This window comes from Drosophila nasuta, chromosome 2R (assembly GCF_023558535.2).
Source record: "Drosophila nasuta strain 15112-1781.00 chromosome 2R, ASM2355853v1, whole genome shotgun sequence".
Taxonomy (NCBI): Eukaryota; Metazoa; Arthropoda; class Insecta; order Diptera; family Drosophilidae; genus Drosophila; species Drosophila nasuta.
In genome coordinates this window covers 146673-169501 of record NC_083456.1, presented here as the reverse complement: position 1 = coordinate 169501, position 22829 = coordinate 146673, and the positions used below count along the sequence as shown (strand labels likewise).

Below are 22829 nucleotides of genomic sequence, written 5' to 3'. Positions count from 1 at the left end.
ATATAACTATTTTTGCTGAAGTTGATATATATATACACATGTATATATATACATATCGTTTTTACAAATTTGTTTTAATACTTCACATTATACGTTAAAATAAATACATAAATATTAATAATAATAATCAATATTATAAAGTTTTGACTATTATAAACTTATATTGTTGTAGAAAAATTATTATATTTTTGTAGAAAATTTGACTAGATTTTGATAAATATATATCGTTTTGATTACAATTAAATAATAAGGAAAAAACCAAATTTAATATCTTGCTTTTTTAAATAAATAAATAAATAGCTTTTTAAATTAAATAATCGTAATTAGTTCTCATCTATTTACAAAATATATTGAATCCTGCTGTAACCTTTCTGGACTTGACTTGAATGATCAAGTGGTCATATTCGCATTCCTTCCGCTAAAATTCGCATTTTAAATAGCCAAAAGCGATAAATAAACGATAAACGAAAGCGATAAATCTCAACCATTGATTTAAATATTTTTTTTTTAGAATGCGATCTGTAACTGAATTGAGCCTGTACCGGATATTGCGTGCTGCTTTACAATTTAGAAATGAGCCGAACGGATCTAATCTAACGTTCGACTATTTTGGAGTTGCAATAATGCTATTGATATTGAACTCTTCCGGAGCAGATTTGGCTTGCTATTTTATTATTCGAAAGTTGCAGTATGCAAAATAGTCCGATTAGAGTGGAAATTTTGGAAACCCCAATTTAATTAAACGATTAATGTTTTTGACGTATGCTAGCTACGTCTTTATGGTTTGATTTGACTGTAACTTTAGAATACAATATACAAAAATAATAATGTGCAAAAGGTTGATATACCCAAATAACAAATGTGAGCTGGGCCCTTAAACGCCTGACTTTTTAAAAAATAAACTTACTAAAATTTTTGTTGATAACCATCATGTGTTGACCCTCTTGTGCTCTTCAAGGCCACCTGTAGAACTTCTGTTATCAATCGGAAATGCATCCTTAGTTGAGTGTGGCAGCTTAAAAACAAAATGGAATTACTTTATTGAGATACCAAAGTAAAGTTTAAAAAATAACTATCCGAAAATAATATTTAAACAAGTAAGAAAGTTACAGTCGAGTGTGCTCGTCTGTGAGATACCAGCTGCCCATTTTGAATAAAAGCAAAATATTGCGGTATTATTTTTAAAATATACCGAAAATACTACAAAAATACTAAAAATATACCGAGTGGTATATGTGGTATATTAATATGGTACCATATTCAAGATATACCATAGACGGCACAATATACCAGATTGTCGGATAAAGCAACTCAGACCCCCAGTAAGAAGGCGTTTTTGCCCATACAAAAGTATTTATTTAATACCTTCCACAATTTGTATATGATCGCAATCAATTTTCAGGAATCACAAATACTATAGTTGTTATTATATACACCAAAATTCGTAGCTCTAGCTTTAAAATAACGCTTGCTATTCGATTTTTTTGATTTTCGGTGGCGGAAGGGGGCGTGGCAAAAATTTTAAACAAACTTGATTTGCGTGCAAACATAACAAATGCTGTCGAAAAAAATTATAGCTCTATCTCTTATAATCTCTGAGATCTAGGTGTTCATACGGACAGACACACAGACGGACAGACGGACATGGCTAGATCGCCTCTGCTGTTGACGCTGATGAAGAATATATATACTTTATAGGGTCGGAGATGCCTCCTTCTACCTGTTACATACATTTCCTGCCGGCACAAAGTTCTAAAACCCTTCTTCTACCCTATGGGTAGCGGGTATAAAAAGTCAGAAAAAGGGAAATCTAAACATAAACATTGTGAAAAATTACAAGAGTTTTTGCAATTATTAATTTTCCGCTTTATTCGCGAACAAAGTATGGACCTAATTGTTGTTGTTACAAACGACGAAAACGAAAACGGAGTAAATGATGACGCGCTGTAGAGTTCTCAATTTCAAATGTGTTTATAAATCTATGCTAAGTGACATTAAGCCTAACTTAACTAGAGCGGCGAAGCGAGGCGAATTCGCTCAGAGAGCAACAAACGAAAGCTTTATTGCGCTCTCGCTTCGCCCTAATTCTAATAACTTCATTTGGTATTTCATGCTCTTAACTAATAACTATCAAATGCGCCAACACCGGCCCCGATGAACGGCTGTGCCTTCATCCGATTGGCAGAGGCGCCAATTTGTGTATTGGCCGTTTAAACAGCCCTCCTGTGCTGGTTCGCACGTCTGCGACGCGCACCGCCCCGTCCGCTCCTGGATACACCGCCACGACTCGACCCACCATCCACTGCATCGGCGGCTGGTTGTCTTCTGCGACGACGACGAGCTCTCCGACTTGCAGATTCGGCTGCAACTGGTCCCACTTGGCCCGTGCCTGCAGGCCGAGCACATACTCCCGGACCATCGCTGCCAGAACGCTCGCTTGAGCGACGAGACAGCTCGCCATCGCCTTAAGCAACTCAGACCCTCCTGGTCCGGGGTCCGCGATGCTGCCGGTGCCACCAGTGGTCCGCCCACCAGTAGATGCCCGGGGTTAGCGCCTCGCCGTCGTTGGGGTCTTGGCTTACGGCTCCTAGCGGGCGGGAGTTGAGCACCGCCTCGACCGCCACGACCACTGTCTGCAGCTCCTCGAGCGTGAGCAGGGCGTTGCCCACCGTCCGTAGGAGTAGGTGCTTTGCAGACTTCACACCTGCCTCCCATAGTCCTCCGAAGTGAGGAGCCCTCGGCGGTATGAACGCAAATTCGCACCCGCTTCTTGATGCGAAGTCGCGAACTGCGTTCTCCTCGGCCTCGACTCGCCTCCTTAGCTCCTCCAGATGGCGACTTGCTCCGACGAAGTTCGTCGCGTTGTCGCAATGGACTCGGCTCGGACATCCTCTTCGACCAACAAACCTTTGGAAAGCCATTAGAAATGCATTAGTTGACAGATCGGATACAATTTCTAAGTGAACCGCTTTTGACGCAAAACAGACGAACAAAGCTATGTACGACTTGTACGGCGGCTTTCCGCGAATCCTATAGGTTGTCTCAACCGGGCCACAAAAATCTACGCCACAAATTGAAAATGGGCGGAGCGCTCGGAGTCGATCAGCAGGCAAATTTCCCATTATTTGCTTAAGCAACCGAGGTTTGCATTTAAAGCAACGGATGCATGATCGTACTGTCTGACGACAAAGCTCTTGAGCATTAACTAACCAAAGTCGTTCTCTGAGAATGCTCACGAGCGCTCTTGGGCCAGCGTGACAGTTGGTCAAGTGAAGGTATCTCACATAGCTGCGAGCAAATTGTGAGCGCTTCGACAAGAGGAGTGGAAACTTAGCATCATACGAAGTAGGAGCATTTACCAGTCGCCCCCCGACTCGCAACAACGAAAACGAACACCAAGATCCTTCATACTCATGTATGAAAGGATTGAGTCGTTGTAGACTCGAGCTCACACGTGTACTCTTACGAACCCTTTCTATATCGTCTCTGAATTCGAAATCCTGCATTACTTCTACTATTTTACTGAATGCTTCTTTCAGTTCTGATGCCGTTGGAACCAGTTCAAATTGAACTGTTTTGTCTTTGCATCTTCGAATGAAGCGGAACACATAAGCGAACACTCTCAACAGACTTGTGTGCGACGAAAAACTTTCGATCGAGTCCACTAGATCTGACTTTACCACTATAGCTGTCAGTCCAACAGCTGTTTTGCGCACTTCAAATTGCGCGTCTCTTCAGAGACGAAATGGTGGTTAACTGGCCATGCGTCGTGTGGTTCCATCAAGAATGACGGACCACTAAACCACATTGACGCGCACAGTTCAGTCACATCGCAACCTCTCGATACAATGTCTGCGGGGTTCTGCTTAGTTGGAACATGACGCCATTCCACGCTCTCTGACCACTCTTGAATCTCGGCCACTCGATTCGACACGAATGTCGCGAGAGTGGAAGGATGTGACCGGATCCAATGAAGAGTGACTTCCGAATCTGACCAAAGAACCGTCCGTTCAATTGGTGATCGGATCAATCTTCGTATGCGGTGGCAGAGTTCTGCAAGAAGGTGAGCTGCACACAACTCAAGTCTAGGAAGAGTCTTAGTCTTGAGGGGCGCTACTTTTGATTTTGAGGTTAGTAATGATACTTTACAACCTTCTGCAGTTTGCGTACGAACGTAAATACACGCCCCATACGCTCTTATTGAGGCGTCGGCGAAGCCATGTATCTCTATCGGTGACGTAGGCTCTGTGAACAAATATCGTGGCACTTTTATATTTTGCAATTGTGTCAAATTTGACTTCAATTGCTGCCACGATGTATCCAAACTCAATGGTATGGATTCGTCCCACTCCAACTTTTGAAGCCAGAGCTCTTGAAGCAGTATCTTTGCTTTTATAATTAAGGGACTCAATAGGCCAAGCGGATCGAATAACCGCGATGTCACCGAGAGAATGTTCCGTTTTGTCGCTTTAAGACCCATGAATGAATCGTCGATCCGGAATTGGAACACGTCTTCATTTGGCAACCAAATCACACCTAGAGTCTTGGTTGCGTCAGTCTCGGAGATCGTTATCGGCTTTGGTGTACTGTTTGATGCGGAGAACCCAGGAGCATTCGAGAACCACTTCGCAAGTTCAAAACCTGCTCCTAGCAGTATCTGCGACACTTCAGACTTAATTGTCTTCAGGTCCTCGACGCATGCGGCACCAGTCAACATATCGTCAACGTAGAAATCTTGCCTGATAACCTCAGCTGCCATGGGGTGCGAGGATTTCGCAATCTCGCTCAGCTGGATCAAACACCGTATGGCCAAGAATGGCGCTGGCGCAGTGCCATATGTTACAGTATTTAATCTGAATAATCTCAACGAGTCTGATGGATCTTTTCTCCACACTATGAGCTGATAGTTTCGATCTGCCTCGTGCACCATAACTTGGCGGTACATCTTTTTGATGTCGGCCGTTAATGCGTATTTATGCAATCGAAAACGAAGCAGAGTCGAAAACAGCTCTTCTTGAATGGTCGGCCCGACCATAAGAATGTCATTCAACGCCTTATGTGTCGAAGTGCGACACGAAGCATCAAATACGACCCTCAGCTTTGTCGAAGTGCTTTGGGGCCGTAGTACACATTGGTGCGGAATAACATAGTGTGGTGTACTTGGAAGGATGTGACTCACTTCGGACATGTGGCCCATCTCTACATATTCTTCCATAAATTCCAAGTACATTCGCTTTAACTCGGGATCTCGAGTTAAGCGTTTTTCAAGCGACAAAAACCGCCGTTTAGCAACTTCAAATGAGCACCCAAGCTGGTGCGAATCTGATTTGAACGGCAGTCTTACTTCGAAACGACCAGACGGCAATCTTCTCACATTATTTGTGAAATGATCTTCACAACTTTGTTGTTCAGCGGAAAGGACTTTGGAGGGAGAGCGCACATCTTCGACAGTCCAAAACTTCAGCAAGGTTTTGTCAATCGAGCTCAAACTTTCTTCCTGATAGCTCAGATTGACAGTCATCTTCTGGTGAGATTTTTCACCAGGAGTGTACCGCCCCGAGACAATCCACCCAAGGCTTGTCTTTTGGAGGATTGGACACTCTGGACCTTGCTTGATTTGGCCAACGGACAATAGGTCAAAAGAATGTTTCAGCGCCGATAAGAAGATCAATTTTCTGCGGTTTGAAGAAATAGGGATCCGCTAGCTGAATATTGTCAGGTATCTTCCAGCCACTGACATTTACAGTGTGATCTGGCTGATAACCTGAGATCGATTTGAGGATCCATAAATCGATCGCGTATTCATTGCAGCCAACTCGCGACTTCACCACAGTGTGTATCTTTTTCTTAACTTGAGAATTGGATTCACCAATGCCAAGCAAGCTGATGCACGAGTCTTCTCTACGCAAATGCAGCCGCTGAGCTAGTTCCTCAGTCACAAAATTAATTTGTGACCCAGAGTCCAGCAAAGCTCGGGCTAAGACGAAATCGCCTGAATTCGTCTTTATTTTGATGACTGCTGTGGCCAGGATCACTTTATCCGACACGGTCGCATGCATCGCATGTGAAGTGGATGGACGATCAGGCTCAACAGCGGAGAGACTCGGGGTGGTAACGCTCTACTATTTGTAGTCGCAGAATATATGTGCAGCAACGTATGATGTGAACGGCTGCACACACGACACTTTTGCCTTACATTTGGCGACAGTGTGACCCTTCCGAAGACAATTTATGCATAATGCAGTTGTTTTCGCGTAGTCGAATCTCTGTTTAACTGCCAAGGCAGCAAACATCGAGCAACTCACGATGGAATGATCTTCGGAATTGCAATATTCGCATATTTGGGTCTTTTGATCAATCTTATCTTTGAGCGTCGTACACGAAAACGAGCTTTTATTAAGCTGTTTAGTGGAAACGGCTTGACTATCGGACTTTGTCGAATTCTCAGCTGACAAGTGCTGATATCGACGATTAAGCACAGTTTCACACTCACTCCATAATGGAATTTTCGTGTAATCTAGCTGCTCATCCCACTTCTTCTTTGTTATTGCATCAACTTTGTGCATGACCAGGTGAATAAGGATTGCATTTGCAATCTTCTTATCATCACCTATCGACAACAAAGATCCGTATATCGCAGAGACAGTGTCAATCAAGTTTCGCAACGCTGAAGCGGAGGGCTGCGAAATCTTTGGCAAATTGAAAAGAGCAGTGATATTTTCATTAAATATCAGACAATCATTGTCATATACTCTTTTCAAACTTGCCATTGCTTTCTCATAGTTGTCCTCGGTGACTTGAAACGCTCTCACCGTTCCAAGAGCCTCACCAGAGAGACAAGAAATGAGATGATTGAATTTCTCAATGCGCGGAATTGAATGGTCATTGTCAACAAGAGTCTCAAACAAGCTTATGAAATTTTTAAATTCGGAATACTTTCCGCTGAACTTTGGCAATGAGAGTTTAGGTAGACGGGTACGAGGAGCGGCAATCGGCTGAATCGATATATTGGCGGATGAAGTATCGGTCAACGATTTCACCATCGCCTTCAGCCTTGCCTTTGCAGTAATGCAAATCTCTTCTAACTCGCACCGGTAATCGTCATATTCGTCAAATGTCTCAATTCTGCTTTGATATTTGAGAGCATTCTCAATATGCGACGACAACATCTCAAGCCTGCACTCTAGCTCTGTCAAATCTCGACCGATCGTGTCATCGAGAATTTGATTATTAACTCTGCAAATGCTCTTCACGCAAATAGCAAGTTTCTTTTTAGAGCCTTCAAGAGTTTCTTTCGAATTCATTTTTGTTTAACTTATTAGAGGAGACGACAAAAAAAAAAAAAATATATATAAAAATAAAATACAAAATAAAACTTGTTGCTTCCAACAACAACAACGAAAAAGAAACTTAAAAAAAAATGTATTATTTTTTTTTTTTTTTGAATTATTATTTTGAACTATTCTTTTATTTTTACTTAAATTTTTTTTTTATTTTTTTTTTTTATTATTATTATTTTTAAATTGTCCTAAGCTAACCACTAAGCTTTCTCGGACAATAATAGGGGAGTACACAATTCGAGGGAGCAAACAAGATATCGCACTGATATGCTCAACCAACGAATGTAGGGGAGCGAGTTCTAAGCGCTGCAAAGCGCGCGACAACGAAAAGTGCAAGCAACAACACAGACTACAGAGCGCAATGCACTGTGCAGATGCTGGCTTGCTAACGTACGTATGTGTGTATGTGCGCTGTTTCTAAGCGCGCGAAACGAAAACGAAAATGCAAGCAACAACAACACGGAGCCGAAATGCACCGGTGCAGTGTTGGCTTGCGGGTATATATGTATGTATATACGTATGTGCGCTTAGCAACAGCACACAACTTACAGCGGCTACGAATCTGGTGACAAAGGGGCGACGAAAGCGAAAATTGCAACGAACTGAGAGAAGAAGTTCGATGCAATGGAAATAAGAATTTCCCTAGTCACTTTCACTTAGAAAACAAAACAATATTCTTCCTAAGCGGTTCACTTTTTAAATTAAAATATAAAATTTAAAACAAATGCTCTACTATTACGTATGTGCCAAGAATTGAAAGCGTCACTAGAATTTTGCAACTTGGCAACCAATTCAGTTTTTCGCTTCCAATTTTTCGCACAGTACCTGGAATTGGCGATCTTTAATGATCCCAGCCACTTTCCTCTGTGTGTTCTGCTTGGTGCAGGGTATCCTCCAGCGATGATGCAGAAAAGTCCACCGATGACACAAACACAAGTGGATCACAGCACTGGCACAAAGTCAATTGTTTGTTTATGTTTTATTTTATTTAGCGACCGGCGCGAATTTGTTTTGTTTTTGTTTTCTGTTTTTTTCAATCACTCGCGTTCAACAACAATTAGTGTCCACCCGGGGGGCGCCATGAAAAATTACAAGAGTTTTTGCAATTATTAATTTTCCGCTTTATTCGCGAACAAAGTATGGACCTAATTGTTGTTGTTACAAACGACGAAAACGAAAACGGAGTAAATGATGACGCGCTGTAGAGTTCTCAATTTCAACTGTGTTTATAAATCTATGCTAAGTGACATTAAGCCTAACTTAACTAGAGCGGCGAAGCGAGGCGAATTCGCTCAGAGAGCAACAAACGAAAGCTTTATTGCGCTCTCGCTTCGCCCTAATTCTAATAACTTCATTTGGTATTTCATGCTCTTAACTAATAACTATCAAATGCGCCAACACATTGCCTTGAGTTAAGTCAGCACAAATAATTATTTTTAAATATTTTTCTGTTTGTTTTGTTCGTATATATAATATTAAACTATGGGCGCAACTGACTTTTTATAAATATACATAAATATATTTATTACTTACATAGCAACTAGTACTTCCAAAAGTTCTATCAACTTAGTATGAATATGAGGTAGAAGGTATCCAAAGAATGAATTGTCAAAACAATTTATGTAACTCAATCCTAATCCTCTTTGAACCAGATGCAATATTTTCGTTGAATTTATTAGTTTATTTGAAGGATAGGGATAACTGGAAAAAAATATGAGTCAATCATTATTTATATCATAAATTTAGTTTCGGTTTACACACCTTAACGCTATTTTAAGAAAATCAATCAAATTACTAAAGCGCCTGCACACTTGTGATGCTCTTTCAATGGGGTCTGCGTGTAATTTAACCATAAAGTACTCGAATTTGTGCGTTTCAGAAGTCGAAAAAGTTGAATAAGCATTTGTATACGTGGGGAATACTTGATTTAAAAGAATGTTTAAATTGTTCAGTATTCCCATTTGGTAGTTTTGCCATTGCATTCTTTCATGCAAATTTCCAGCGGTGTTGGCATTTGTCCGTTCTTGTTGTAACATTAACCAACAACAACCGCTAAGATAAACCACATCTTGGTTGCTGATGTCTAATATGCCAATTAAATATTGCATTACTAAGTTTCTCGCAGCTTTACTATGTACAGGATAATGTTTTACACATTCTTTTATTGCTTTTAATGCGGAGATAGTACAGCATATTCTTGAGTTTTCAGTAATAAGACTCAAAGTCCCATACAATTTTAATAGATGCGTAGATCCAAACCATTTCGACGTGTCGGCCTCATTTTGGAAATTCCTGACGAGCAATGCTGTAGAAAAAAAAAAAAATTTATGAATTACACATTGGCTAGATTTGCAAAAGTTAAGATGAAATAAAAAATATTAAATACCAAAAAAAAAAATCTTAAGTGGTAATGGTATTCGCTCGGAATGGAAATTATTCTTTACCATAAGATGTTTAGGCGAAAACACCTCTGAAGGTTGAAAAATATTGTAAACTTAACAATATTTCTTGCGCATGTAGAAATCCACATTAATATTATAGTAGTTCCCAAACTATAGTCTCGATTTTTAGTTCGTGCGATCAAATAAAAAATCTTAGCACAAAATTAGGTAAGAACATTATTCAACAAAATCTTGGCGATTGGTCGCCAACATTTCAAGATAATGTTCCTTCTTCGTAATTCCATAGCTTTTCACCAATGAGCCGCAAGTTCCACCACGAAAAGCAGCCCACACCATCAACTTAATGGTTTCCGTATGACCGGTGTCAGTAGTATTCCTTACCATCGGACTGAAAGCTATTTACTTTTGTCTGTGACTCATCCATCCCTACCTGTTAGGCGGCGTGATCAAAATTTAATCGTTTCAGCTGAGGTCACTTTACGGCTTTTTTTCTGACATAGAAAACTGTTCGGTTACAAATACTCAAAGATTTAGTGATCTTCCTGCTGACTTGCAGCTCACATTGCTCGTTTTCACTTTCAGTAGGTAGGTTTAACACAATGCAACACAACACTAAACAATATTTAAAAGTTTAAAAAGAAAAGATTAAAAAACATGAAAAAGCCCACAACGATTATTTTTTCGAATTGTATAACAAATTGAAGTCAGAAGTGATAAACATGTACATACATACATACATATCAACATGTGCTTGTCATTTATATTAGGAATCATAAAAACAGTAGTTATTGGGCTTGCTAATTGATTTTCTGGGGCAGAAGTGGGCGAAGCAAACATATAGAAGCATATGTACATATGCATACAACAATAATCGCTCTATTTCTTATAGTCTTTGAGATCACAGTGGTCATAAGGATGGAAGAATACGCAGACATGGCAATATCGTCTCGGCTTTATGGGCTTGGAGATGCCACCAGTTACACACATTTCCAGGCGGCACAATATTATAATACCGTTCAACCCTACGAGTATTCTAATTTTGGGATCTTTTTCTTGCATTGATTGTTTTTTTCCAGTCCTGGTTTGATCTTAAAATGGGTTACATTTGGTGGAATATTAGTAATAGGCATGTTTTCAACTAATTATATATATAATGTAAATTATAACAAATTTTCCATCTTTGTTTTCTGCTGTCGGATTCTTAGATGAGCGAAAAAAAATTTTCTCAAAGAAAAAAATAAATTAAATAAATTTTTATTTTGTAAAAAGTTATCAATTAGATGATGGAACTCCTGTCTTGCCGTTACATTTGAATATTGTTACTTACCCAAAGCTTCATAAATAAGCTCTCCATATAAATTAATTTCTTTTTTATTGCATGCTCTTAAAATAATATTTATCCAAAAATTCGCTTTATTTTGCGGAACATTTTGTGGATATTTATTCAAGCATTCAATAAGGAAACGCAATCCAATTGCCCTTGTTTTCGCTTCGGAAAGTAGCGCATTTAAATACTGGGTATGAGACACCATGTCGATCTGTAAATACATACAACACACATACATATATATGTATGTGCAAATATATACAAATACTTGTCAACAATTTTATTTATTAACATCAGTCATGACTTACAGTGTGATGGACATCGTCAGTATTGAGATACACATTAATATTTACTCTATTTGACTTCGATAGTGCTTGAATCATATTTGTATTATTAAACATCCTGCACCAAAATTGTTGTTTTCAAAACATGTGCTAAAACGATTTTTATTATCGATAGTTAAAAGCAATGTCTATTTTCCTCAATTTTATATCAATAATATGTATGTACGGCAAGATAGCTCCACAACTTTAGCGTCATATATCGATAAATAAAATATCAGATAAAAACCTTTATATTTTTGCTCTTTTACATGATAAAATTAAAAAAGTTTAAATGCAACAACAATAGAAAACTAAATTACCTTTCTTTAAAATCTGTATTTGCCAAATTGCATGCAGTATATGTATATGCACTAAAATGAACGTGAACCAAAAATTTGGATAGCATTATTTTTTACCAATATCTCGGTTTTGACGAGTTGTCGCCAAATAGTCTTATGACAAGTTATAGAGCATAGTTTTATGAACATGCATTTAAAAATCATAAATTTTCTAGAACCGTTGACCTTTTGTTAAACCGCCAAAACAAGTTCATTTCGCAGGTGCATTAAGTAACTGGAACCAGCGCGGAGCCTGTCAGGTCAGAGCCAACTCAAAGTGGAAGACTTTAGTGTTAAATAACACCCTTTGGACTTTGGCGGGACTTTAAATAGTTGCTGAAAATAACTAAATTAAACAACTAAGCTATAAACATAATTTAATAGTACATTTTAATATTCTATTTACATATATATTGACTTAGCGGACAAACAATATGTTCTATTCCATATACATATGTAGGTCGATCATAAAAAATACTCTGTGGTGGCGGAAGGTGGTTTCTGGTTAGCACAGCAGTGTAAACAAAAATCATCTAGAGAATTTATACCGCAGAAGTTTATCAAACAATTCACTCCTAAATTCCTAAATTTTAATACATCTAGTATCTCATGATATTCCGATTAAAAATTTTAATGCACTGTGCCCCTCTACATCCCATGTTTTTATTGATAGTCTTTTTGGAGCATCATTGTCTCAGATTAATGATATTCCACATTGTTTAAACAGGTCTCTAGACCTCATTTTTGTTTTAGACGCAGATTTTTGTACTCTATCGAGAACCTTTCCAATATCCTCCCCTGAATATCCTTACCATCCCACTTTAGGGATTTTGCTGCAGCTTCCATATATTGGTCAGAGTCTACAACAACATGTTGGGCTTGCAAAATACCAGCAGAGCCAACGCGGTCCTTGTGCAGGCGCCAGTTAACTGCAAACATATAGAACGCGAGCAATTGTTGTTGTCTTCATCTTCAAGACTTTCGTCGCGGCAAAACAAAATTGGCGTGCGCTAGCTGCTTGTTTGCGTGGCAACTGCGCGTTGCAAAACTTCACATGTATACACATACTGATATAGGCGAGCATGTAGATACATACACGCATACATAGAAACGGAAGCCGAGCGTAACGAAATACGGTCATCGCTCCGCATTTGATCTGCGACTCAACTGAACGCTGCGCGCTGCATTAGAACTTCGAATTTTCGAATGAGCCGAAGAGGCTCTGGCATGATACAATTATACAAGGTAGTCTCGGCGGAAAAAGCACTCCCTCTATAATCATAACAATGAGTGCGAGTGAAAGAATCTCAGCACAGCAGTGTGAGCGAGACGACAATGAAATGCGCATTAACCCTTAGACGATGATATTAATGTTTAGATATTTTGAAGCTGATATTAATGTCTCCTTGACATATCTTTAAAATGGAAATTGTTTATGAACAATATTAATAATATATATGAGAATTCTCTAATTCTCTAAATGTTTTAATTCTATCCGTGTCTACGGCATACATTGCAAAATGTCATTTTGCACAAGGGTTAATTGCAGAAAAAAATTCGTCCGCAGACAACCTCTTGCGTCGAAAAACGAAAACGCACTGACGAAAGTTTTTGCCGACGAGACTACCTTCTATAATTTTATCATGATACAAGGTAGTCTCGTCGGCAAAACAACTCCCTCTATAATCATAACAATGAGTGCGAGTGAAAGAATCTCAGCACAGTAGTGTTACCGAGACGACAATGAAATGTGCATTAACCCTTAGACGATGCAATTAATATTTACATATTTAGAAGCTAATATTAATGTCTAATTGACATATTTTTTAAATGTGAGTTGTTTATGAACAATATTAATAATATATATGAGATTTCTCTAATTCTCTAAATGTTTTAATTCTATCCGTGTCTACGGCATACATTGCAAAAAGTCGTTTTGTATAAGTCGTTTTGTATAAACGCGAAAAAAAATCGTCCGCAGACAACCTCTTGCATCGAAAAACAAAAACGCACTGACGAAAACTTTTTTCCGAGTGCACGAGCGCACTGAACGTTACCGGACTGAAACCGAACGAAAAGGCACACGACGAGACTGCCTTGTGTTATTGTATCATGGGCCCGACTGGGGTCACCATAATTCAGTTTTTAATGATACAATATTTTGTATGGGATGACGCATCCATTGTATTGTGATACAACATTTTTCCATTATGTTACAGAGTTGCCACCAATCTTCATAAAGCGTGGCCATTACGTGTTGGAAAATGATACATAGCAATTATGTACATAGTCAAAATGTTGAAAAATCTGCAAAACAAAAATTCGACGCTAACTTTGTACTAGCTTCGCGGATGTTAAGCGTTGCCATGCCAAATTCAATTGATTTATAATTGTAAATAAAATTGAATTTTCTCGAAAACGGCATTACCGATTTGAATCAAACAAAAAGCAAAATATTTGTCTATTTGATTCGAATAGAATGAAATAGCGCGACATGGCCGATAAGTTGGGGATATATGGGAAATAAATATGATAAATACTATAGGCTTGTGCGTGATCGCCATTTTGGAAAATTGGCAACGTTTTAACTACTTTAGTTAACGCGCAAAAATTCAAAAAATTGTACTATTCTACTAAAATGCGATTCTCTCAAAAACGGCTTAAACAATTTGAATAACACAAATTGCAACGCATTCGAATTTTTTATGTTTATATTATAGCATTGCGCGCCTTCTCTGACAAAGTCTAAGCGAGCGTATAATCGAAAAATGTAGGGGTATTTTGATTTTTCTCGGAAACTATGATAATTTGCTATGTAGTTTATATTGGGAAATTATACATATGTTTTTTATCTATTTGTTAAGGTATTGAGCAATTATGTACATAATCAAAATGATGAAAAATCGGCAAAGCAAAAATTCTACGCTAACTAATAGTTTTCAAGTAATCTACAAAATTACGACTTAAATAAGAATATAAAATTGCGTATATTTATTAATTATAATAAATAAATATATAAATTATAGTTATAGTTGTTTCATTTAGTTATTTTCAGCAAGTATTTAAAGTCCCGCGAAATTCCAAAGGGTGTTATTTAACACTAAAGTCTTCCGATTTGAGTCGGCTCCGGCCTGACTGGTTCCACGCTGGTTCCAGTTACTTGATGCACATGCGAAATGAACTTGTTTTTGCGGGTTAACAAAAGGTCAATTTTTTTCAAAAACGGTCAAAAGGATTTCAACCAAAATTGCTACATATCTTCCTTACCTTGTATCTACGAAAGTATAATGTGTGCTATGACCGACAAGAAAGACAAAAAAAGTTATGGTTATTAATCGGCAACATTGATTTTTTGTGCTCATTTTGTATGGGGCTGGAGCTGAGAGTTTTGTACTTTTCCCGATATATTTCGAAAACGGCCTAAGATATAATACTCTATAACTTGTTGAAAGCCGTTTTGTCCGACAACTCGTCAAAACCGAGATATTGGCAAAAATGTTGCCACCCCAAATTTTTCATTCACGATAATAGTGCATAAATACTGAATGCAATTCGACAAACATGGATTTAATAGAAAGATAATTTAGTTTTCTATTGCTTTGCAATTAAACTTTTTTAATTTAAGATTAAATATCACGTAAAAAGACGAAAATAAAACGATTTTTATACGATATTTTTTTTTCTCAATATCTGACGCTAAAGTTGCGGAGCTATCTTGACGCACATAACAATTTTTTATGCATATTAATACTCCGATACTATGTGTGAAAAGAAACAGATGAACTCATATTCTTTGCCTATTTTTAGAGCGACAATGTCCCACACAAATTTTATTGTAACTTCGCAATTTTTTGTATTTCAAATGTCATATACAGTCCAGCGAATCCACAGCTTTACTTAATGCTTTTTCTTTTCACGAGTTTTCTTTTTATTGTTTTTAAATTTATCATAGTTTTCCATAGTGACTCTTTTCCATCTGTGTAGCACCCGATTTGACATCCACCTGCGTTCCAATATCCGCGTATTATTTACATGGAATTGCGCGGAAAAAAACGGTTTTTCGCTAATCTGGGAACAGCTCTTACAAGTAAAGTGGTTGCTGTTTAATACTTTATATAGATCAAGTGCATCTGTTCAGAATAAGTTGTATATATATCAAGCGAATCGGAAATACATAAAGTCAAATAATAAATAATATGAAATGTAGACTTATTTATAATTTTTGAATGCAATCAGTGTCTCATAATTTCATAAATTGTTCATGTCAGGTTGATTATTTTTTGCCTTTAATAAACTTCTTTCTGCTTGAGTTTCTTAACGTTTGCACGCCTAAACAACTGCTTGAATGATGCGATTTTCGTGTTACGACTTGCATCATAGAATCACATCAGCTTATTCTAAATAGGATATTAGTTTCATAAAATATATACAATACATAACATACATTAGCATAATTATTATTCTACATTTTGAAGCCGACAACTTGTTAGTTTATTTTAATTTTGGTGGAAGCACGCTGCCATTATAGAATCTCGGCATTCAATTTTATGCCCTTGGTAAGAATACGTTGTAGATATAGTGCTACTGCAGAAATAGGAATATACGGACAGTTTATCGATAAATTTAATAAAAAATTAATAGTTTTGGGTGACCATAAATACTCAATTGTTGGAGGTTTTTTATGTGTATTTATTAAACTGACTCGTGACTCTGGTCAGCTGACATCTTTCGCTTGTTAATAATACTTATTCGTAATTTTAAAGCTAAGCATCATAAAATGGCTTTACATTCGGCGATTAAAGGAAAATTAATATCTGTTATAGGCGATGAGGTAAGTAGAATACGATGATTTATATAAGTGAATAAATGTTCGTAAATAGATTCAATTATATCGAAATTGTAAACTAAAATTACCTTTAGATGTTGCATTTCTATTTACTTGACCATTGAAAATTGACAAAGACGGTAATATAGGTTTTAGTATGTAGTTTTTTTTGTATGCAACAGTTGTAAAGAGGTATGTACATATGTATATCTGACCTGATAAATTATATGTATGTACGTACACCAACCAGAAAAAGTCTGCGTACACACTTAATGCGCAACTTTGATGGTAAAAAAAATATTTGTATTTTAAGATATTGCCTTCATTTGTTTTCTAAATTTACGACACATCTATTATCAAAAATTATAACCAGTCTTCATTTATTTCCATCAACAACTTATTTAATTAACATTAAAAAAACAAAAGGTTCACCAATTATTTGGCAAGAAAATCTGTGTACAAACTTAAATTAGTTAAAAAATTGATTTATTGATAAAAAACATTACTGAAATTAGTATGAAGTAAAATGGTTACTTTGTAATACCAAACATCAGCTGCATTCACCACCTCAGTCGCCGAATTAAAAGCCCATAGAACATCTATGGGAGCGCAGGAATAGTCTTCGAACGATAACGTCGAAGGATACGTTAAAGGAGTTGGATTTTGGATGAGTGGAGCCAAATACCACCTGAATTCACCAAAAAAATTGGTTTGTTCAATGCCAAAATACTTGATTGAGATATATATATCCTACTTCATACTAATTTCTGAAATGTTTTTATACCCGCTACCCATAGGGTAGAAGGGTATTATAACTTTGTGCTGGCAAGAAATGAATGTAACAGGTAGAAGGAGGCATCTCCGACCCTATAAAGTATATATATTCTTCATCAGCATCAACAGCCTAGATGATCTAGCTGGATCTCAGAGACTAAGAGATAGAGCAATAATTTTTGTTCAACATCATTGGTTATGCTTGCACACAGATCACAAATCAAAAAAATCTAATAACAGGAGAGAATAAGCTAGAGCTGCGAATGGTGTATACAATAATAACAATAGTATTTATGATTCCTGAAAATTTGGTTGCGATCAGATAGAAATTGTGGAAGTTATAAAGAAATACTTTTGTATGGGCAAAAACGCCTACTTTCTAGGGGTCTTGGTTGCTTTGGCCGACAATCTGGTATATTTTGCCGTCTATGGTATATTTTGAATATGGTACTATATCGATATACCAAATATGCTATTTAATATATTTTTAGTATTTTGTAGTATTTTCGGTATATTTTGAAAATAACACCGCAATATTTTGATTTTATTCAAAATGGGTAGCGGGTATCTCACAGTCGATCAAATTCGACTATAGCTTTCTTACTTGTTTATCAATAAATGTTTTTTTTTAACTAATTTAAGTACGCCGACTTTTTCTGGCCCAAAAACTGATGTACTTTTTTATTTTAATTAAATAAGTTGATGGAAATAAGTGAAGACTGGTTATATTTTTTCATAATAGATATGTCGTTAATTTAACAACTATTTTTATTTAACATTAAAGTTTTCTGGTTAGTGTATGTACACCTTCAACATTTAAGTTGAATAAGATCTGTAAGTGAACGAATTGTGATATCACGAAAAAATTTCACAAATGTCCAGAATTACTCACATTTTTTTAACTACAATAAGTATATGTTGCAGTCAAGATAAATATGGGGAAACATGTGTATATTCTCTGCGCTTTCATTCATGCGCTTAGATTAAAACGGACATCCTAAAACGGCAATGATAGAAAACTGATTTTGCACAGCATGGCTCAAAGTTAAAGTTGCAAGCTGTCCGTTTCGTTGTAGTTTAATTTTTTGAAAATGTTTCATTTGTTTCATATGTACATATGTAAAACAACAATTTTTATGTTGTAATCAAAATTATGGGGCTCTTCCGTTTCCTTATGCTATATTTGCATTTAGGTATGGTAATATATGTATTTACAAAAAAATTGTTAAATTTATTAATAAAATCTTTTGAAAGAGCAATAAAATTACAACCCTTTAATTTTTCAATAGCACACTATCGAACGATTTTAATGTATTTAAAATTACCTCCATTTCATCTTCTCTCGAGGTAAATTTTCAACGGCCTTTTTGAGATAATTACATACTTTAGATTCGAAAACAAATGTAATTTTAAAATCATCGACAAATTATTTTTTCAAATATGGTCAAACACGCCAGGCATTTTGATCAGAACTTCTTCATGCCAAATATAAGGTTAGCAAAAAAGTCTTGCGGTATTTTTATTGAATTTTCAATTGTTCATAAAATTGGTTATAATAATGCGAATTAAGTCAAATATGCGCCGTTTTATTCGATGACGAGTTCCCAACGAGATGCCAACTTCACAATGCCCCTATTATAGAAGCTCGCTTCCCTATTGGCAAAAAACTCGGAGAGCCAATTTTCACAGGACGCTCGTGTGTCCAACTTCCGACTACCAAGCTCGTTCGCCATGGACAGAAATAGGTGGTAATCACTTGGTGCGAGATCCAGACTATACGGTGGATGGAAAAGAACCTCCCATCCGAGCTTCCGCAGCTTCTGGCGCGTCACCAAAGATGTGTGTGGCCTGACGATGTCCTGATGGAAGACAATTCGGCCTCTGTTGATCAAATATGGACTCTTCTGCATGTGTGCTGCATTCAAGCGGTCCAGTACAGGTCCGAATTGAGCGTTTGGCCATAGGGGAGCAGCTCATAGTTGATGATTCCCTGCTAATCCCACCAAACACACAGAAGAACCTTCCTGGCCGTCAATCCAGGCTTGGCCACCGTCTGGGAAGCTTCACCGCTTTTCGACCACAAGCGTTTGCGCTTCACGTTGTCGTAAGTGATCCACTTTTCATCGCCAGACACCATCCGCTTCAAAAACGGGTCGATTTTGTTGCGATTCAGAAGCGATTCGCATGCATCCATACGGTCAAAAATGTTTTTTTTTTGCGTCAAGTCGTGTGGCACCCATACATCGAGCTTTTTTTTTAATCCAAACTTCTTCAAATGGTTTAAAACGGTTTGATGACTCATGTCCAGCTCTTGGCCGATGCTACGGCGCTACAATGCCTATCTTTTTCGATCAATTCAGCGATTTTATCGCAATTTTCGACGACAGGCCTTCCGGACCGTGGCGCATCTTCGACCACCTCCACACCAGAACGAAAACGTTGAAACCATCGTTGTGCGGTGGAAATGGAAACTGTATCGAATCCATAAACTGCACAAATTTTATTGGCAGCATGAGTTGCATTTTTTGCCTTTATCGTAGTAGTACTGTAAAATATGCCGTATTTTCTCTTTATTTTGCTCCATGTTTGTGACGCTATAACTCACGAACGACTCAAAACAAACAACAATAAACAAACACGTGTTAACGCACGAAAAGAGCTTTCCAAAAAGGTATAGCATGAACCGATGCGACGAATAGAACTAGAACTACGCGCTTGCAAAGACACCTATCGGAAATACCGCAAGACTTTTTTGCCAACCTTATATGTATATACAATAGCTGTCTTCCGATATATTTACTGTTTCAGGTATTCTGGTTTACTGGGAGAGCTCCAACAAAAGAGCCCAGTAAGTCGTCGACCAACTCCAAATAATATCATACAAATACACTTTTGTATACATAATTAAAATGACGAAAAATGTGCTTGTTTAATTTTGTATGACTTTTTTTTTGGCATTAATTAATAACAGGCTATGTATGATAAACAGTGCACTACATTTATTCAATATTTTTAAGAATTTTCGGAGTTTATGTATAAATACAGATCATTAAGTTTACAGTTCAATATTTCATAAAAGGAAATGAAGATAAAAAACGAATCTCCATCCTCATACGGAAATATTCCACGTAAAAGGATTAAATAATATAGAAACGAATGCAATATAGCAATCGAGAAACTAATTCTATTTGGACATGCGATTGCACTTTTTTGCATATGGGTAATTCCAAAACGGAATTTGTCCCGTGCGAGACTCTTTACATTGAAAATAACATAAACTGAAACAATTTTCAAAATAAGAAGAGTTTATTTTTATAGCTCTAGATAAGTACTTTAATTAGAGCTAAGAATGGTTTTGGTTGGTTTTTTTCTGTTTTGTTTTCTGTTGTGATAATTGCAAAAATTAACCAATTCGTGCGCAAAACCAAAAAATGAACTTAATTATATATTTTATCGGAAAAGATCAAGTTCCAAAAATCAATCTTAGCTCTAAATATAGTGCTTATCTAGAGCTTTAAGAATAACATTCACTTATTTTTAAAATTGTTTCAGTTTATGTTATTTTCACTGCAGTGCACTGTAAAAAGTCTCGCACGGGACAAATTTCGCCATGGAATTACCCATATACATATGTAGTTTAGGGGTGTTCACATGAATATTGTTTCAAAATACTCGTCTAATTTATGAATACACTGTTAGCAATTACCTTAAAGCCTTAATGTGCGGATATACAAATTCTAAAAATTCTTTACACCATCGAAATATTGTTAAAGCTCGTTTGTATTAGATAAGCTTTACTGTTGTTGCAGCCTACCAATTCAAACAGTAGCGCAAATTTTACTTAGAATAATTGAATCCAATGGGGTTTAGTATATCTTACAAAAGCCTATTTCGATATTTGACGCCTATAGAGTGGATCTGCAGTTCGTGTCTATCACAAGCAGACTGTCTTTGTGCTTCTGCTCTATAATTTGCATGAGCATATTTTACGATTTTTTAAACTTTTGCTGCTGCAAAATTCAGAAGTTCATGAGCGCAGAAGGAAAAACCAATTCCATGAACTCCAATATTTTACCACGCAATTCGATAAAATCGAATAACAAGAGTATTTTTGAAGCTATAAGCTATTTTGGTCCATATAATAATAACAATAGTCTTTATAATTTTTTTGTTGCGTTTTTTAGTTGCTTAGGGTCGCTATCTGGTATATCTTGCACTCGCAGCTTCTATTAATATTGATCTTAACATTGATTTTTCCGGTATATGTATTAATTTGGTAGATTTTAAAATTAATACCGCATGGAGAATTTTCTTAAAAGCGAATCTATCCATTTACATTATTACAAATAATTGATTGATTATATTGTTTTTTCTATATTTGCACTACTATGTATATAACAAATTGAATATATAAATATGAATATAAATATATTTAGTAAATATTATATTGATTTTAGGATACCTGTGTTGGATTTCTTCTTGGAGGTGTTGGTGAAATAAATAAAAATCGCCATCCAAATTTTATGGTGGTGGATAAAAGTAAGTTTTCAAAAAGCAAATACAAATAATATGCATTCTTTACATAATTTAAATAAGTTTCTGCAACCTATTTTGGATATTAAAGCGAAATTCGCAATAAATGTATACTAAAGTAAAAAAAAAAATATACATTCATACAAATAAATGATGTAGCCACTGCCCCGCCAACTCTAATTTTTTACAGTTTAAGATTAGATGATAAATTCTAAAACAAACTCGATCGTAGTTGGAAATACATAATATAAGGCTCACACTACAGACTTAAGTTTTCTTCTATTTGGGGTATAAATGAGTCTTTAATATTTATTTATATAATTCAGATACTGCTGTCAGTGAAATTGAGGACTGCTTTAAGCGCTTCCTAAAGCGTGACGATATCGACATTATCTTGATAAACCAAACATATGCCGAATTAATTCGACATGTTATCGATGCGCACACTTCCCCAGTGCCAGCGGTTCTTGAAATACCCTCAAAAGACCATCCGTATGATGCTAGCAAGGATTCTATTTTGCGACGTGCACGGGTAACTTGTTTTTTTTTTTGTTATAATCTCTTAAAAGTAATGTAAATATATTTTTAGGGCATGTTTAATCCTGAGGATTTGGTACGCTGATGTGAAGCAATTATTATTCAGTGACGACTCCTGAAACTAAAACTTACATCGTAATCCATTATTTAGCATTTTAATTGTTAATTTGTTGATGTTTTCATTCCAAAAATACATATTGTGTGCGTAATTTGGAGATCTTTCTTTTGAGTTAAATTTTCTATTGTTCGCGTTGTAAGTTTTCCCCTATCTCTTAGCCATCTTTGGTTTAGTCTTGTGTTTCCTGGAAATGTTGCCGCTATCCTTGCAGTTGCGCATTATTTGTGGATTGATTAAAATTCCGAATGAGAATTAAAAAAATAGGTTTGACAACAAGTTTGAATGAAGCAAAGGAAAAATTCAGATTCAGCA

The 22829-nt window shown here is 36.6% G+C and overlaps 2 protein-coding genes across 2 annotated transcripts; one reads left to right on the top strand and one right to left on the bottom strand.

Annotated features, from left to right (window-relative positions):
* Positions 1-1048: 1048 nt before the first annotated feature.
* LOC132785391 (uncharacterized) lies at positions 1049-8298 on the bottom strand. The gene is made up of 2 exons (XM_060791476.1): positions 8166-8298; positions 1049-2907 (listed from the first exon to the last, which is right to left on the bottom strand). Exon 2 carries the CDS (start codon positions 2887-2889, stop codon positions 2131-2133), a length of 759 nt encoding a protein of 252 aa, XP_060647459.1. The 5' UTR covers positions 2890-2907; positions 8166-8298; the 3' UTR covers positions 1049-2130.
* Positions 8299-16410: 8112 nt separating this feature from the next.
* Positions 16411-22608, top strand: LOC132785481 (V-type proton ATPase subunit F 1). Its single transcript, XM_060791601.1, has 4 exons — positions 16411-16561; positions 21787-21868; positions 22189-22394; positions 22452-22608. The coding sequence occupies exons 1-4, from the start codon at positions 16508-16510 to the stop codon at positions 22482-22484; spliced, it is 375 nt and encodes a 124-aa protein (XP_060647584.1). The 5' UTR covers positions 16411-16507; the 3' UTR covers positions 22485-22608.
* The last annotated feature ends 221 nt before the right edge of the window (positions 22609-22829 follow it).

What these genes read in the sequence shown, in the direction of transcription:
- LOC132785481 (XM_060791601.1), top strand. Translation starts at nt 16,508, where the DNA reads ATGGCTTTACATTCGGCGATTAAAGGAAAATTAATATCTGTTATAGGC. An exon ending in TATCTGTTATAGGCGATGAG is followed by an intron (nt 16,562 to 21,786) that starts GTAAGTAGAATA and finishes TATTGATTTTAG; the next exon opens with GATACCTGTGTTGGATTTCT. An exon ending in TTTTATGGTGGTGGATAAAA is followed by an intron (nt 21,869 to 22,188) that starts GTAAGTTTTCAA and finishes TATATAATTCAG; the next exon opens with ATACTGCTGTCAGTGAAATT.
- LOC132785391 (XM_060791476.1), bottom strand. Translation starts at nt 2,889, where the DNA reads ATGTCCGAGCCGAGTCCATTGCGACAACGCGACGAACTTCGTCGGAGC.